This window comes from Papio anubis, chromosome X (genome assembly GCF_008728515.1).
Source record: "Papio anubis isolate 15944 chromosome X, Panubis1.0, whole genome shotgun sequence".
In the NCBI taxonomy this organism is placed as follows: domain Eukaryota; kingdom Metazoa; phylum Chordata; class Mammalia; order Primates; family Cercopithecidae; genus Papio; species Papio anubis.
Genome location: NC_044996.1, coordinates 91,120,736 through 91,136,522, shown reverse-complemented (window position 1 = coordinate 91,136,522; position 15,787 = coordinate 91,120,736). Strand labels below are relative to the sequence as shown.

The 15,787-nt window shown below is 41.2% G+C and overlaps 1 protein-coding gene across 7 annotated transcripts in view; it reads left to right on the top strand.

The window, feature by feature from the left end:
* Positions 1-15,787, top strand: part of WNK3 (WNK lysine deficient protein kinase 3) — a 165,693-nt gene that overhangs the window by 54,092 nt on the left and 95,814 nt on the right. For all 7 annotated transcript variants that reach the window (XM_031660810.1, XM_021932693.2, XM_021932692.2 and 4 more), the window contains 5 exons: positions 914-1,002; positions 4,705-4,924; positions 8,238-8,532; positions 9,767-9,960; positions 10,055-10,204. In XM_031660810.1, the coding sequence (XP_031516670.1) occupies positions 914-1,002; positions 4,705-4,924; positions 8,238-8,532; positions 9,767-9,960; positions 10,055-10,204 (948 nt within the window). The remainder of the gene's footprint in view (positions 1-913; positions 1,003-4,704; positions 4,925-8,237; positions 8,533-9,766; positions 9,961-10,054; positions 10,205-15,787) is intronic.

Below are 15,787 nucleotides of genomic sequence, written 5' to 3'. Positions count from 1 at the left end.
AGACTCTGTCTCAAAAACAAAACAAAATATATGTCTCAAAAACAAAACAAACATATATATATATATAGACAGAGAATTGGAATGTAGAGAAGCCTTTATTTTGAATTTTCAAAAGTTTTTAAAACTAGCATTAATTATTTTCTGATTTCAAAAAAATACTTGTTTATGGCTGGGCGCGGTGGCTTACGCCTGTAATCCCAGCACTTTGGGAGGCTGAGGCAGGCGGATTGCCTGAGATCGGGAGTTCAAGACCAGTCAGGCCAACATGGTGAAACCCCATCTCTACTAAAAATACAGAAAAATTAGCCGGGCGTGGTTGTGTGTGCCTATAATCCCAGCTACTCAGGAGGCTGAGACAGGGGAATTGCTTGAACCAGGGAGGTAGGAAGTTGCAGTGAGCCAAGATCGGGCTGCTGCACTCCATCCTGGGTGACACAGTGAGACTCCATCTCAAAAAAATAATAATAAACTTGTTTATTATATTTTGTTAATTGGGATTATACTATATGTAGATTTTGGGATCCTATTTTTCCCTACTTAATAGTACATTATGATAATTTCCATGTCATTAATTATTCTGAGAACATTTTTAATTTCTGTATATTGTCATATATACCTGCAGGTCTAGATTTGAAAAACATGGTGTATATATATAACATAATATGTGTAACTTTGCCTCTGTTGTCAGAGGTTTAGATTATTTACAGTTTTTTACTGTTATTTGTAGATAACATCCTTGCCAAAAGGTTATTAAACTTATGTTTTCTCTCTATATATATACATATATATTTACAAATACTTCATTTAAAATTTGACTATGGTTTAGTGATAAAAATAATGTTTAATAAATGTCATGTTGACTTGGGCTTTCAGTTGCATCATTTGTTACTAGAAACCATTTTTTTTCTCCTAGGGCATAAAACCAGCCAGCTTCAATAAAGTCACTGATCCTGAAGTCAAAGAAATCATTGAAGGATGTATTCGTCAAAACAAATCTGAAAGGTGGGTGCAATTGTAGCAAAATGACATAACTAAAAGATGCATTTTTCTCTTATCTTGCATTGGGTCGTTTTCTGACCTTTCAGTCATGCTGAGTTTGACTTTTGAGTAGAAGCCAAACCATACTCTAGATTGAATTGTGTCAGTGCATGTTGTTTACCATTTTAGACTTGGACATCATGTGCTGAATTTTTCTTGAACTGACGTTTGGGTTGTGTTTGTGTGTGTGTGTGCCTTTGACAAGCTTTCATCACCTTCAGCCATCAGCTTAACAGTCAGTAGGCCCCCACGGGTTAATTTGCTTCTAACAGTTGAGAGTGGACAAAGTTTTAAAAATTTGATTCTATATCCTTAGTGTCACGGTAATGATAAAGCTAATATGGATAGAAGAAATATGTATTCAAGAAATTGTATTCCACATTTATTTGTGTCACAATTTGCCTTATAGACAACTCCCATTACTCTTAGCTTTTGCCTCCCTTTAGGTTTTATTTCTTATTTTATTTTTAATTTATTATTATTATTATTATTTTGAGACGGAGTCTCACTCTGTTACCCAGGCTGAAGTGTAGTGGTACGATCTTGACCCACTGCAACCTCTGCCTCCCGGGTTCTAGTGATTCTCCTGCCTCAGCCTCCTGAGTAGCTGGGATTGCAGGCTCATGCCATCACACCTGGCTAATTTTTGTATTTTTAGTAGAGACGGGGTTTTACCGTGTTGGCCAGGCTGGTCTCCAACTCCTGGCCTCAAATGATCCACCCGTCTCAGCCTCCCAAAGTGCTGTCATTACAGGTGTGAACCACTGCGCCCGGCCTGCCACCCTTTAGTTTCAGCTTTGGACAGTTGCTGACTTTAAATTGGTAGGTTTGTCTTTTGATTTTTACTTCGTTATTGATGATTATTAGTAAAGGTGATATATCCTTAGTAGAAATTTTCATGGGATTATTGGCCATTTGTATATCTTTGCAGAAATATCTATTCAACTCTTTTGCCCATTTTTAATTGGCTTGTTTGGTTTTTTGTTGTTGAGATAAGAGCTTAGGCATGCTTTTAAACATGAGGCTAAAAACACTATAGAAGTAGCTATTTTAGTTCGGATTCTGATTGTTGTTTGTACAGCCTTTAAATATATTCTATTACCAAAGAGCATCGGAGTATTGAAAAGGATTTATAGCATATTAGTATATTGGAAAAAGCAGAGGCTTCATCATCAGACTTAAAGTCAAATCTGGACTCACACTTAGCCTGTGTGACCTTGAGCCAAGTTAGTAATTACATAAAACAAGTATTATTTTGATGACTAAAAGGATAATAGGCTGAGGGTGGTGGCTTACCCCTGTAATCCTAGTGCTTTGGGAGGCTGAGGCAGGAGGATCACTTGAGGCCAGGAGTTCCAGAACAGCCTGGGAAGCAAAATGAGACCCTTGTCTCTACAAAATATTAAAATGAAAAAATTAGCCAGGCATAGTGGCACACGCCTGTAGTCTCAGCCCCTGGGGAGGCTGAAGTGGGAGGATTGCTTGAGCCCAGGAGTTGGAGGCTACAATGAACTATGATTGTACTCTAGCCTGGATGACAGAGTAAGACCCTGTCTTAAAAACAAACAGGCTGGGTGCGGTGGCTTACACCTGTAATACCAGCACTTTGGGAGGCTGAGGCGGACAGATCACTTGAGGTCAGGAGTTTGAGACCAGCCTGGCCAACATGATGAAACCCCAGCTCTACAAGAAATACAAAAATTAGCTGGGTATGGTGGTGGGTGCCTATAATCCCAGCTACTCTGGGGGCTGAGGCAGGAGAATTGCTTGAACCTGGGAGGTGGAGGTTGCAGTGAGCCGAGATCTTGCGACTGCACTCCAGCCTGGGCAGCAGAGTGAGACACCATCCCAAAACAAGCAAGTAAACAAGCAAACTAATAAACCAAAATAATGTTACTGTAAATAATAAAAATTTTACAGTAAAAATTCACTATAAAACAGTAAAAATTTTTATTGGGAGGCAGAGGCTTTACTTGGTTGTGCCTCCTTAAACACATTTCACTTTAGTCTTAGGGACGGGCACGGTGGCTCATGCCTGAGGCTGAGGCGGGCGGATCACAAAATCAAGAGGTTGAGACCATCCTGGCCAACATGGTGAAACCACGTTTCTACTAAAAAATACAAAAATTAGCTGGGCGTGGTGGCACACACCTGTAGTCCCAGCTACTTGGGAGGCTGAGGCAGGAAAATCGCTTGAACCCGGGAAGTAGAGGTTGCAGTGAGTCAAGATCACATGACTGCACTCCGTCTCAAAAACACACACACACACACACACACACACACACATCTCGCGTTAGTTTTAAAAGTAATTCATTTGAGCAGCTTTATCTTTTTTTAAAAAAAATCAACTTTGTATGGAATGATGGCTTGTTCTATTTATGACACTGTCTTAGTTAAGTATTTGTCACTTGGTCACTAAAAATGTAGGGGGTTGAAAATCCTCAACTTACAGGATATCATGCTGTGTATATACTTTTTCTCTTTAAGTAGTATAGGAAGAGGTCTCTGTAGACATTATGCAGTATATCAGTTTCAGCTCTCCCTGACCTGTAATACAGAGAGTTTAAATATTATGTATCTTTTTTAAAAGTTAGTAAAAGAAAACTAAATTAACTTATCCAGCTTGTAAACAAATCTTTTGAAGCTATGTCCTTTGTTTCTCTTCAGAGATGGTTAATCCCTAATACTAGGCTAGGGTTGTATCCATTATATGTATACTCTGGTCTAAAACCAGAGTTAAGTACGAAAACCACTGGACTTTGCGGAACCACATTAGCTTCACCCATGGCATTCTGTAAAGTACACTGACTAGATTATTCATGGAGACAGTGACTTCTATTTATAACATTCGTAAAAAGAGTTTGAATTTTTAATGTACTTTAGAGTTTATAAATCTGCAAGAGTTTTTGGTTCCCTTTGCTGAGAATCTACTGTTTGAGTCTGAGTAACTTAAGCCAGTGGCTTAGGGAAATTTGCCTAACATGTACTAAGCTACTTCTCCAATTCTCACTAGGCATAATTTTGTGTATGTTAAACTTTGTTATTTAGATGTATTACTGGTTAATAATTCGTTTTTTTTTTTTTTTTTTTTTTTTTTTGAGACGGAGTCTCGCTCTGTCGCCCAGGCTGGAGTGCAGTGGCACAATCTCGGCTCACTGCAAGCTCCGCTCCGCCTCCCGGGTTCACGCCATTCTCCTGCCTCAGCTTCCCAAGTAGCTGGGACTACAGGCGCATGCCACCACACCCGGCTAATTTTTTGTAATTTTAGTAGAGATGGAGTTTCACCATGTTAGCCAGGATGGTCTCGAACTCCTGACCTCATGATCCACCCGCCTCGGCCTCCCAAAGTGCTGGGATTACAGACGTGAGCCACTGCGCCCGGCCAATAATTCGTTTTTAATTGAAGTCACTCCGTATGCATGTTAGTTGGGATTTCTTTGCATCCCTGGTAATAAGTTGGATATAAGATTTTTTGTTGTTTTTGCTTCCACAGGATCTGTTAAAGAAAGAGATGTGGTTTTTATAACAAGGCAGATTAATGATTAAATTGATAGAAAATTTCAAATAAGTTTTTTGCTTTTATACAATTAATTTTTAGTAATTAAAGGGTCTACATCTTGCTATGATTGGAAGAACTGATAATGAGATATGTGTTTCGTTTATTAGGTTGTCTATCAGGGACCTATTAAACCATGCATTTTTTGCTGAGGATACAGGACTGAGGGTGGAGTTAGCAGAAGAAGATGATTGCTCAAATTCATCCCTGGCTTTAAGACTCTGGGTTGAAGACCCTAAAAAATTGAAAGGCAAACACAAAGACAATGAAGCTATTGAATTTAGTTTCAATTTAGAAACAGATACACCTGAGGAAGTAGCATATGAAATGGTAAGTTAATCATACCACTATTCCCCTCACCTCTTATTTTATCAGGGTTCATTCCTTTCTCCTTTTCATTGCTTTCTTTCCTCTCATTTTCTCCTTTTTTTTTTTTTTTTTTTTTTTTTGTGAGATGGAGTCTCACTCTGTCACCCAGGCTGGAGTGCAGTGGCGCGATCTCGGCTCACTGCAAGCTCTGCCTCCTGGGTTCACGCCATTCTCCTGCATCAGCCTCCCAAGTAGCTGGAACTACAGGCGCCCGCCACCACGCCTGGCTAATTTTTTGTATTTTTAGTAGAGACGGGGTTTCACCGTGTTAGCCAGGCTGGTCTTGAACTCCTGACCTTGTGATCCACCTGCCTCGGCCTCCCAAAGTGCTGGGATTACAGGCGTGAGCCACTGAGCCCGGCCTTCTCCTTTTTTCTTTAAATTGTTATGTGGTTGTGAACTATATCACTATGACACAGTATATTAAATTTGTATGTAGAGTGTAAAGAATAATAAAGCTCTACATTTATTAAGAAATAGAACATTACCATTACCTTAAAAGCCATCTGAGTGCCTCTCTCATTTGCGTTTTCCTCCCTCATCACCATGAGTAATATCTACCTAGACTTTTTTTTGTTTTGTTGTGAAACGGAGTCTCGCTCTGTCGCCCAGGTTGGAGTGCGGTGGCACAATCTTGGCTCACCGCGACCTCCACCTCCCAGGTTCAAGCAATTCTCCTGTCTCAGCCTCCCGAGTTACTGGGATTACAGGTGCCTGCCACCACTCCCAGCGGAGATGTGGTTTTACCATGTTAGCCACGTTAGCCAGGCTAGTCTCCAACTCCTGACCTCAAGTGATCCTCTCCCCTCGGCTTCCCAAAGTGTTGGGATTACAGGTGTGAGCCACTGTGCCCGGCCCTCTACCCAGAGTTTTGTGTTACTCATTTCTTTGTTTTTCATCATAGTTTACCTATGTAATGTATTGTTTTGTTTTGAAGACTGAATGGCAAGCATGCACCTAGCTGGTGGGAAGGGGCAGTATTGGTACAATTAGGTGAAGGGTCCCAGAAGAGGATAAGCTGAAGAGAATTTCTCAGTCATAGCAAGTGTGGCTTCAGTTTCCCTAAGAGTTTATAAGAGCTACTTCTGGGGAAGTGAGAGGGTAAGGTTCTAAATGAGGCCAGGAAAATACACCTATGCCTCAGCATAGTCAGGTCACCGGCAGGGCTATTGTGCAGACCAGAAATTAGTTGTCTGGTTACCATATGGTTTGATGGGAAGTGGGCCACTCTGACTCTTTGCTTCCAATCTCTCTGTGACTAGCCCCCACCCTCAATAGATCACAGCAGGCAACTTCTGTGGGGTGAAATGCATGTCCACACCTGCTCCAGGCAGCTGCAGTGCTGGTAGGAGGGTGTGCAGGAGCCGCAGCAGTATGTACTCAAAACCAGCCGAGGCTCACCTGGGCATTCTGACCTCAGGTTAAAAAGAAGGATGGGGCAATGACAGTGGGAACTTGGAAATGATAACCTTTAACATGTCTTTCTGATCATACTGTTCTAAACTGGAATGATTATTTTGGATATCTGGTACACAACTATCACCCTGGCATTTCCCATTACCACCTTCCTAGACTTCTCTGCTTCACTCCTGTATTTAATTTTGAATTTCCTAAATTCCATGTCTTCAGGGGACATGGGAGTGGTTGGGTCCACTTTCAGCTCCTGGAAGCCACTCTTCAGTCCTTTCACATGTCTCCACCCCATCTTCAAAGCCAGCAATGGCACATTGAATCCTTCTTGTGTCAGCAGCTGGTAAAAGATTCACTGAGATAATCTCCCTAGATTAAGGCCAATTGTGCTATGTATTATAGCAAACACAGTGATGGGAGTGATATATGCACAGGTTTGGGGATTAAGAGGGAGCATCTTAAAGCAGATTGCAGGACTGAGAATGATATGTCATGGTACCTCCTCAAATGATCTTCTCTACTGTTCAGCCTTGTTCCTCTGAGATGAGAAGGCAGAACCTTTTCTTCTTTTCTCCTCTAATGCCTAGTAAGACGTAGTACTTTGCTGTTAGCATACTTGCCTCTGCCTAGAATGTTGGTCTCCACTCCAAACTTCTGCACATCCGTCAATAGTGTGCATGTTCCTTTTTTGGCTTTAATTCAGGTCAGAATTTACCTTCCAGGCTGGATGCGGTGGCTCATGCCTGTCATCCCAGCATTTTGGGGAGGCCGAGGTGAGAGGATTGCTTGAACCCAGGAGTTCGAGACCAAAGCCCGAGCAATATAGGGAGACCCCGTCTCTACAAAAAATTAAAAATTAGCCAGGTGTGGTGGTGCATACCTGTGATCCCAGCTACTCAGGAGGCTGAGGTGAGAGGATCACTTGAGCCTGGGAGGTTGAGGCTGCATTGACCTATCATGGTACCACTGCATTCTAGCCTGGGCAACAGAGTGAGACCCTGTCTCTCAGAAACAAATCAAATAAAATAGAATTCTTCTGTGAAAACACTTACTCTATTACCTCCAGAGATGCAATGTGCTCCTACTTAAAGACTTTTACAGCAGCTCATTTCAAGTTAAGTTATGTCCATTTCACACCACCCGATAGTGTGCTCATACAGGACAAAGGACCAACTTAGTCACCTGTATCTGGTGCCTAGTACTGCGCATATTGTAGACACTTAATGTTGCTGAATGAGAAAACCTTTTTAATCCTTCAAAAAACGTAATGGCAGTTCTAAATTACCTGTGATAAGACTGCATATTCTGAAACATCAAGTTTTGTTTGTTTTTGTTTAAAGCCTGAATTATTTTCACAATGCTTGGTAATACTATTGCTATTTCTCATGCCAATTAGAGGCTCTGGCATTTATGTACGTCTTTGTTTAAGAGAGAATATAGAAACAGATTAACTGTTAATTTGGAATTTGGGGGCATAAAATAACTGCTAGTGAAAAAAAAAGAAAAAGTTAAAATTGGCCAGGCGTGGTGGCTCATGCTTGTAATCCTAGCACTTTGGGAGGCTGAGGCGGTGGATCACGAGGTCAGGAATTCAAGACCAGCCTGGGCAACACAGTGAAACCCCGTCTCTACTAAAAATACAAAAAAATTAGCTGGGCGTGGTGGCGGGCACCTGTAATCCCAGCTACTTGGGAGGCCGAGGCAGGAGAATCACTTCAACCTGGTTCAAGTTGTGGTGAGCCGAGATCGTGCCACTGCACTTCAGCCTGGGCAACAGAGCTAGACTCTGTCTCAAAAAAAAAAAAAAAAGTTAAAATCTTAAATGTTAAAGAAGTAGTTTTTGCTTACTGTGTTTTGTTTGTAGGTCAAGTCTGGGTTCTTCCATGAAAGTGATTCCAAAGCTGTTGCTAAATCCATTAGAGACCGGGTGACACCGATAAAGAAGACAAGAGAGAAGAAGCCTGCTGGCTGTTTGGAAGAACGCAGGGATTCTCAGTGCAAGTCTATGGGGAATGTATTCCCTCAGCCCCAGAATACAACTTTGCCCCCTGCTCCCACTCAGCAAACTGGGGCTGAATGTGAAGAAACTGAAGTTGATCAACATGTTAGACAACAACTTCTACAAAGAAAACCACAGCAGCACTGCTCCTCTGTTGCAGGTAACACAGTTACAGCTCGTAAAAGCAAACACATGTGCAATTATATTCCCTAATCTTTATTTATTTTGAAGGGCAGTGGTCAATGGCGTATTCTGTTTCTTTTCTTTTTTGTGTATTTGCTTGTCTTTAAATAGCACCTCTGTGTTTTTCAGAGCATTCTGTTATCTATCATTTTATCAAGCCTTCAGAAAACCCCCAAAATAGACAAGCCAGCTAGTTTCCTTATTTTAAAATTAAGAAACTGTTCTGTTAAGTGATTCTTCTAAGGTGCTAGTTGCAGAAGGATTATAATCTATCATGTGGTTTAGTTTGGGGTATAAATAACCTTATTATCATTTTTGAGGGTCTAACATAAATCTTTTTTTTTTTTTTTTGAGACAGGGCCTTGCTCTGTCACCCAGGCTGGAGTGCAGTGGTGCGATCATGACTCACTGCAGCCTCAACCTCCCCAGGCTCAAGTGATCCTCCCACCTCAGCCACCTGAGTAGTTGGGACTACAAGTGCATGCCACTACACCTGGCTAATTTTTGTATTTTCTTTTGGTAGAGATGGGGTTTCACCATATTGGCCAGGCTCGTCTCAAACTCCTGGGCTCAAGCCATCTGCCCGCCTCAGCCTCCCAAAGTGTTGGGTTTGTAGGCATGAGCCACCACGCCCAGCCACATAAATCTTTTAATAAAGAAAATTTAGAACTAAAGATAAAATTTATTCCTCAAGAAGGAATTTTCTAGTCTTTAAGATCCTTTGTATTTTAGAAGGGACCCTCAAGTATAACATTAACACAATTCCTCTAATTTTCTGCTGTAATGCATTTTCTTTTCCAGAAGGACACAGTATTTGCATAGTAATAACCTATTGTTCTACAAAGACAGTATTCTAGGTTATAGGAGAAAGAGAATATGACATATTTTACTGAAATCCTTATGTCAAGTGTAGATTAGTTAGGGATATATGTGACATGGCCAGCAAATGGAGTTGATTTTTGTCTGATTCTCTGTTTTTAGGTTTGCTTTACTAAGAAAATTTTAGTTATACTACAATGTCAACATTTCATTGCTTGATAAGAGTTTACATGCTGGTTTTTGATTAATGCTGTAGTGTAAATATTTTATTTGAAGCTATGTCAGGTTCTCAGAGTAAAAAAGCTGTTAAAGAAACACCATTACCTATACCATTTGGACATTTTGTGCTTCAAGTTTTCCCTTCTACCTGTTACTTATTTTCTTTGTTATAGGTGACAATTTGTCTGAGGCAGGAGCTGCATCAGTTATACATTCAGATACTTCAAGTCAGCCCAGTGTAGCCTATTCCTCAAATCAAACGATGGGCTCTCAAATGGTTTCTAACATCCCGCAGGCTGAAATAAATGTCCCAGGACAAATTTATTCATCTCAGCAACTAGTAGGACATTACCAGCAAGTTTCAGGGGTGAGGTGAACTGTTATATTTAAATATATAATCAGTGTACTTACTGTAAATGGGAAAGTTTATCTTTAATCTTTTTTTCCCCTTATTTTAACAGTTACAGAAGCAGCCAAAGCTGACTCAGCCGCAGATTTTGCCTTTGGTACAAGGTCAGTCCACTGTTTTACCTGTACATGTGCTTGGACCAACAGTTGTTTCACAACCCCAGGTTTCCCCATTAACTGTTCAGAAGGTCCCACAGATAAAGGTAAGACACATTTTAGAGGTTCTGTATTCATTTAAATAAATTTAATACTGCCTAGATTTTCTGACAGGCAAAGGTTCTCTTTTATAAATTCATTATAGTTTAGAGAAAGGTCACCAAAAGCTAAAAGTTGTTTATGCTTTCCTTCACCCAAGACATTCCTCTTTTTGTGTGTGTGTGTGTGACGGAGTTTCACTCTTGCTGCCCAGGCTGGAGTGCAATGGTGCAATCTCAGCTCACTGCAACCTCCACCTCCGAGGTTCAAGCGATTCTCCTGCCTCAGCCTCCCAAGTAGCTGGGATTACAGGCATTAGCCACCATACCCAGCTAATTTTTTGTATTTTTAGTAGAAATGGGGTTTCTCCATGTTGGTCAGGCTAGTCTCAAACTCCCGACTTCAGGTGATCCGCCTGCCTTGGCCTCCCGAAGTGCTAGGATTACAGGCATGAGCCACAGCACCTGGCCCAAGACATTCCTCTTAATGTGCCTAACATTGTGTAACTAGAATCTTGAGATACTGCTTGTATAATTGGAGAAGAAACAGAGAACTCAGTATATGTGAACAAAAGATTTATTTAGGACTGATCTCTTCCTCTTATTAATGATTATTTGTTCTTTGTATTAAACTTTTCCAACCTGATTTGAACATAGAGGGATGTATGTTGCAGTTAATTAGAAATAGTATTTCATAGATTTTCATAATTTTTAGCATGTTCATCTAAACTCTTGTTTTGGTTCATGTTTATTTCTGTAGGAGAAATAAGTGTTTTTGTCTTTCAGACTCTTAAAGTCAGCATTTTTCATTTCTGACAATGAGTTAACAGTCTTTGTGTGAGTTTATATATTAAGACTGTATCCTGGTTCCCTAGGTTATGGATTCTGGATGCATGGTTGCATTTTTCTTTGCCATTACCCCATTTTCTCCCCTCACCTCCTACCATACCTTGCATTTGTCTTCCCTCTCTAGGAGTGAGATGATCTGATAGCTACTAGCTAACAGAGAGTGCCTGGTTTAGCTAGCTGCTGGTGCATCTTTTAAGAGATTAGTATATTATCAGTTCATCATCAGACTTTTAATGATTACCACCTTCTGGGGATATGAAATAAAATAAACATGATCCTTGCCCTCAAAGAGCCCAGTCTTATAGGGGAAAGCCTGCATGTACTTGACAAATGCCAGATGCATTTAAAATCTGCTAGGGTTAGATTTGATTTGATATAGTTGAAGGTGCCAGATATTTGACTAGTATTTATAAGTGATATGGTGCCTATTTGTAATTGAGCTCGTGTGGGAGTTTGATTTGCCTCTTTCTAATCCTATAATGCAAAGTGTGTTGAATCGGTGTTTAAATTTAACTTAGGTTCAATTTACATAAGCATACAGGTATGTGTATTTTAAAATGTGTTCCAAAAATTTAATTATCAATGTGTTATTTGCTTATTTTAAAATAAAGCCCATAAAGTTATGAAAAAGAAAGTGAAAAATTACTTGTTATTTCTCCAGCTAGAGACAGCTCATTGTTTTTTTGTTTTGTTTTGTTTTGTTTTTTTGAGATAGAGTCTCACTCTGTCGCCCAGGATGGAGTGCAGTGGCGCGATCTCGGCTCACTGCCACCTCCGCCTCCCAGGTTCAAGCGATTCTTCTGCCTCAGCCTCCCGAGTGCTGGGACTACAGGCACGTGCCACTATGCCCGGCTAATTTTTTGTATTTTTAGTAGAGACAGGGTTTCACCGTGTTAGCCAGGATTGTCTTGATCTCCTGACCTCGTGATCCGCCCGCCTCGGCCTCCCAAAGTGCTGGGATTACAGGCGTGAGCCACCGCGCCCGGCCGACAACTTATTGTTTATGTTTGAGGTATAGCCTTTAGATTTATCTTTTTTTCTATGTACACATGTATAACTTTGTTTATATATATACGTGTATATCACATACATAACGATTTTTTGTAGCCTGCCCTTTTCACCTAATATATAGAAGCCACATAAGCAATAACTTTGATTATATGGGTCTTTTTATGAGCATGGTAACCCAAATTCTAGGAATTATTGCAGCCAATCAGTATTTATTTCTGCCAACTCTCTCCTTTCTTCCTGAGAGAGTGTCTATATTCATTTTAGGAATGATACTGAAATCCTTTGAGCTTTCTCATGGGACTTCCACTGTCAGGTGTGTGACGATGTCAGATTCGGATACTCAGAATCTCTGCCAGGGTTTGAATGAGTTACACAGTAAATGCAATAAATAAGAAACCATGAGTGTTATACTGCTGTGACTGGTCTCAACCTCTTAGTGTATTCAGTTAACTAGCATTTACTCATGGTATTAAGATTTTTATAGGACTAATGCTATACCTAGCACCTTTTTGATAATTTGCTGAAATTTTTGAAACGTAGCATTATTTTCTCTATCAGTATGTCTGGGAAAGTCCCATTAAAATGGGCATAGTATATGCATTTATAATTTGAATTCTCCTTGTACCTGTAGCTGGCCTTTGGAGCAGATAGAAAAACTTTAGCCCAACCTATGACTTTAGACTTGTCAGTTACTGGAGTTCCACAACCAATCCTTTCTTTCTTTTTTTTTTTTAGACAGAGTCTCGCTCTGTCACCCAGGCTGGAGTGAAGTGGTGTGATCTCAGCTCACTGCAACCTCTGCCTCCTGGGTTCAAGCAATTCTCCCACCGCAGCCTCCCGAGTAGCTGGGACTACAGGAGCACACCAGCATGCCCAGCCAATTTTTGTATTTTTAGTAGAGATGGGGTTTTGTCATGTTGGCCAGGCTGGTCTTGAACTCCTGGCCTCAAGACATCTGCCCGTCTGGGCCTCCCAAAATGTTGGGATTACAGGTGTGAGCCACCATTCCCGGCCACAACCAATTCTTTCTGCAGTTTCTCCTCAGATATTGTCTGCTTCACAGATGACTTCCCAGCATCCAACAGTTGGTCTTCAACTTGAGTGTGATCCTAGAAGTGGGAATTAGGCATTAACCAAAGCACCAGCTGCCAAACTTCTAGTTTCTTACCGGTTAATCACCCTCAAGCTTTGTTGAATCATTCTTCTGTCCAACATGTGAGCAGTGCACAGAATGCTGCTGGTACAGCTCAGCTCCCTTCTAATTCCATTGGGGGGCATTCTTCCCAAAAGACACATTCAGTGTCACAGCCATACCCATCAGAAGTCTCTAACTTTAGATTCTTCAATGCCACAAAGCCAGACTGTGCGTTTGAAGGAGCATTGTTTCCAAGCCTCTATTCAGCAACAGTCATTAATTTTACAACCTAAGATTTTGGCATCTCTACAGAAAAATTTTCAGCAGGATTATATTCTGCAAGAGTCTGAAGCTCTTGCAAGTCAGCAACAGCCAAAGAGTGGTATTGAAAATGTGATTCAGTCCCTGGAACAGCCTTCTTATTCTGTTCAACACACTTATCCAGGGCCACCTGCAGAATTATCATCCTTCCCATTGAAGGCTCCTGAGCAGCTGCCCTTTGTGATATGTCCCCAGGAACAAACTTCTTACTCATCACAGCCAACTTACTCAATTCAGGCTCCACTACATAAACAGTCTGTTTATTCACTGCCAGTCCTGGAGCATCCTCTTTACACTGTACAACCACCGAGATCACAGCCAGCCTATTCTATGCAGACTTCTTATCCAGTCCCAGCTGCAGTACAGCCCTCATATTTGGCAAAGACTCACGTGCAGCCTGCTTATCTAGTGCAACCTCCGCTTCAGTCACCTTTTCCAGACCAGGCAGCATATGTAATCCAGGCAGCTTACCTTGTGCAACCTATGGAACAGCCTGCTTATCAGGCACTGTCTCTTGAGCATGTATCTTATTTAGGACAAACTGCTTACACTATCCAGACAGCTGAACATGCAATCTTCATAACCCAGCAGGCATATACAATAAGCCCTCCTGATAGCAAGCAAGTACACATGACAGACAAACTCTGCAGATCAGAAGTTATACTCTGTACCACCATTTGTAGCACAGACTTTTGAGCAACAAGCCTGTTTAACACAACCCCAAGGTAGTTCTTCTTCAACATTGGAACAAAGGATGTATTTAATATCAACCTTAGATACACGGACACGTTCTACTGAGCCTTTATTTAATATCCAGCTTTCAGCGACTCCATCCCAAGCAGATGTCAGTTTTGGACACCAGGAGTTAAAAGCTCAGGCCCAGTCAACTAGCATTATATCTCAGAGGGCAGTGGAAGGACAGCTTCAAAACCCTGAGCAGGTGTCCTTCATTCAGCAGGCCTCTTCACAGGCACAGATATAGCCCCCACATTTCTCAGCAGTTTTCCCAATCACATCTAGCACCAAGCCAGGTTTCTCACTTAGCTTTCATTCAGCAGCAGCAGATGACTCATTCATCTCATAGACAAGCACAGGAAACCCATCAGTTGTCTACTCAGGAAGGCCCCATAAATCAACAGCAATCTTTGTTTAGTCAACATGCTGCTGTCCAGCAGCAGGTACCTCATTCACAGGCACCTAAGCAAGTTCAGCCGTTAACCAGGTATTCCAAACACCATTACACACATGGTCCAGATTATACATCCGTTGCAAGAACAGTTGCAACTGGCAGCCCTGGAACAACAATATATAATACAGCCTTTAGAGCAGCCTCAAGTACTTCAGGAACTAGACAACAGTCAGACTTTTCCCCTACAGAAAAGCCTAGCACAATACCAGCCAGCATACATCCAGCAGCAGTCTGCTGACCAGCCGCAGTGGTAGCCATCTTACAGCTTAGCACCTGTTTCTGGGTCATCAGAGCCACAATTACAACAGCAGACCCTCTGTCAAAGCTCTGGGATAGCCCTTCCAAATCAGCAATCTTCAGTTCATCTCCTGACACTTAGCATTCTGGTAGACGCTTCCACTGCTTTTCAGAGCATTTCTATGTTACACACACAGCAGCATTTACAAGGCCAAGAAATTCCAAAGGTAAATCCTTGTGGGGGAAAATGAGGATGATTGTGATTTTTCTGTGATATTTAAGGGTCAGGATGATAGTCAACTATAATAGATATAGCACTTCAGTGGAAATCACAGTCCGTGTTCCTGACTCTTTTCCTTACTTACTGGGTGACCTTGATTCAGGTCTTTTCTAAATGTTCTCATCTGTAAAGTGTAGGGATTAGACCAGATGACTACAATTAAAAAAAAAAAATTTGAGGACCTACTTAGGATATAACAGTGAATAAAATACAAAAACCCCTTCTGTCATTGAGGTTTGTTGTCTAATGGGGAAAGATTGTCAATAACCATTATAAAAAGGAAATTATATAGTACAAGGTGCTTTGGGGAAAATGTAGAGCAGGAAAAGGAGGAAAGTGGGTGGCAGTTTTAAGGAAGATGGCCATCAGAGTAGGTCTCATTGAGAAGGTAACATTTGAGCAGACACTTGAAGGAAGTGAGGGAGTCAGTAATGTATATTTCAGACAGAGGGAATAACAGGTGCAAAGGCCCTAAGGGAGAGTTATCTGGCATGTTTGGAAAACAGCAAGGAGGCAAGTGTAGCTTTCCAAGATCCTTTAGTCCTAAAACGTTTGGAACCTATGGTTCTC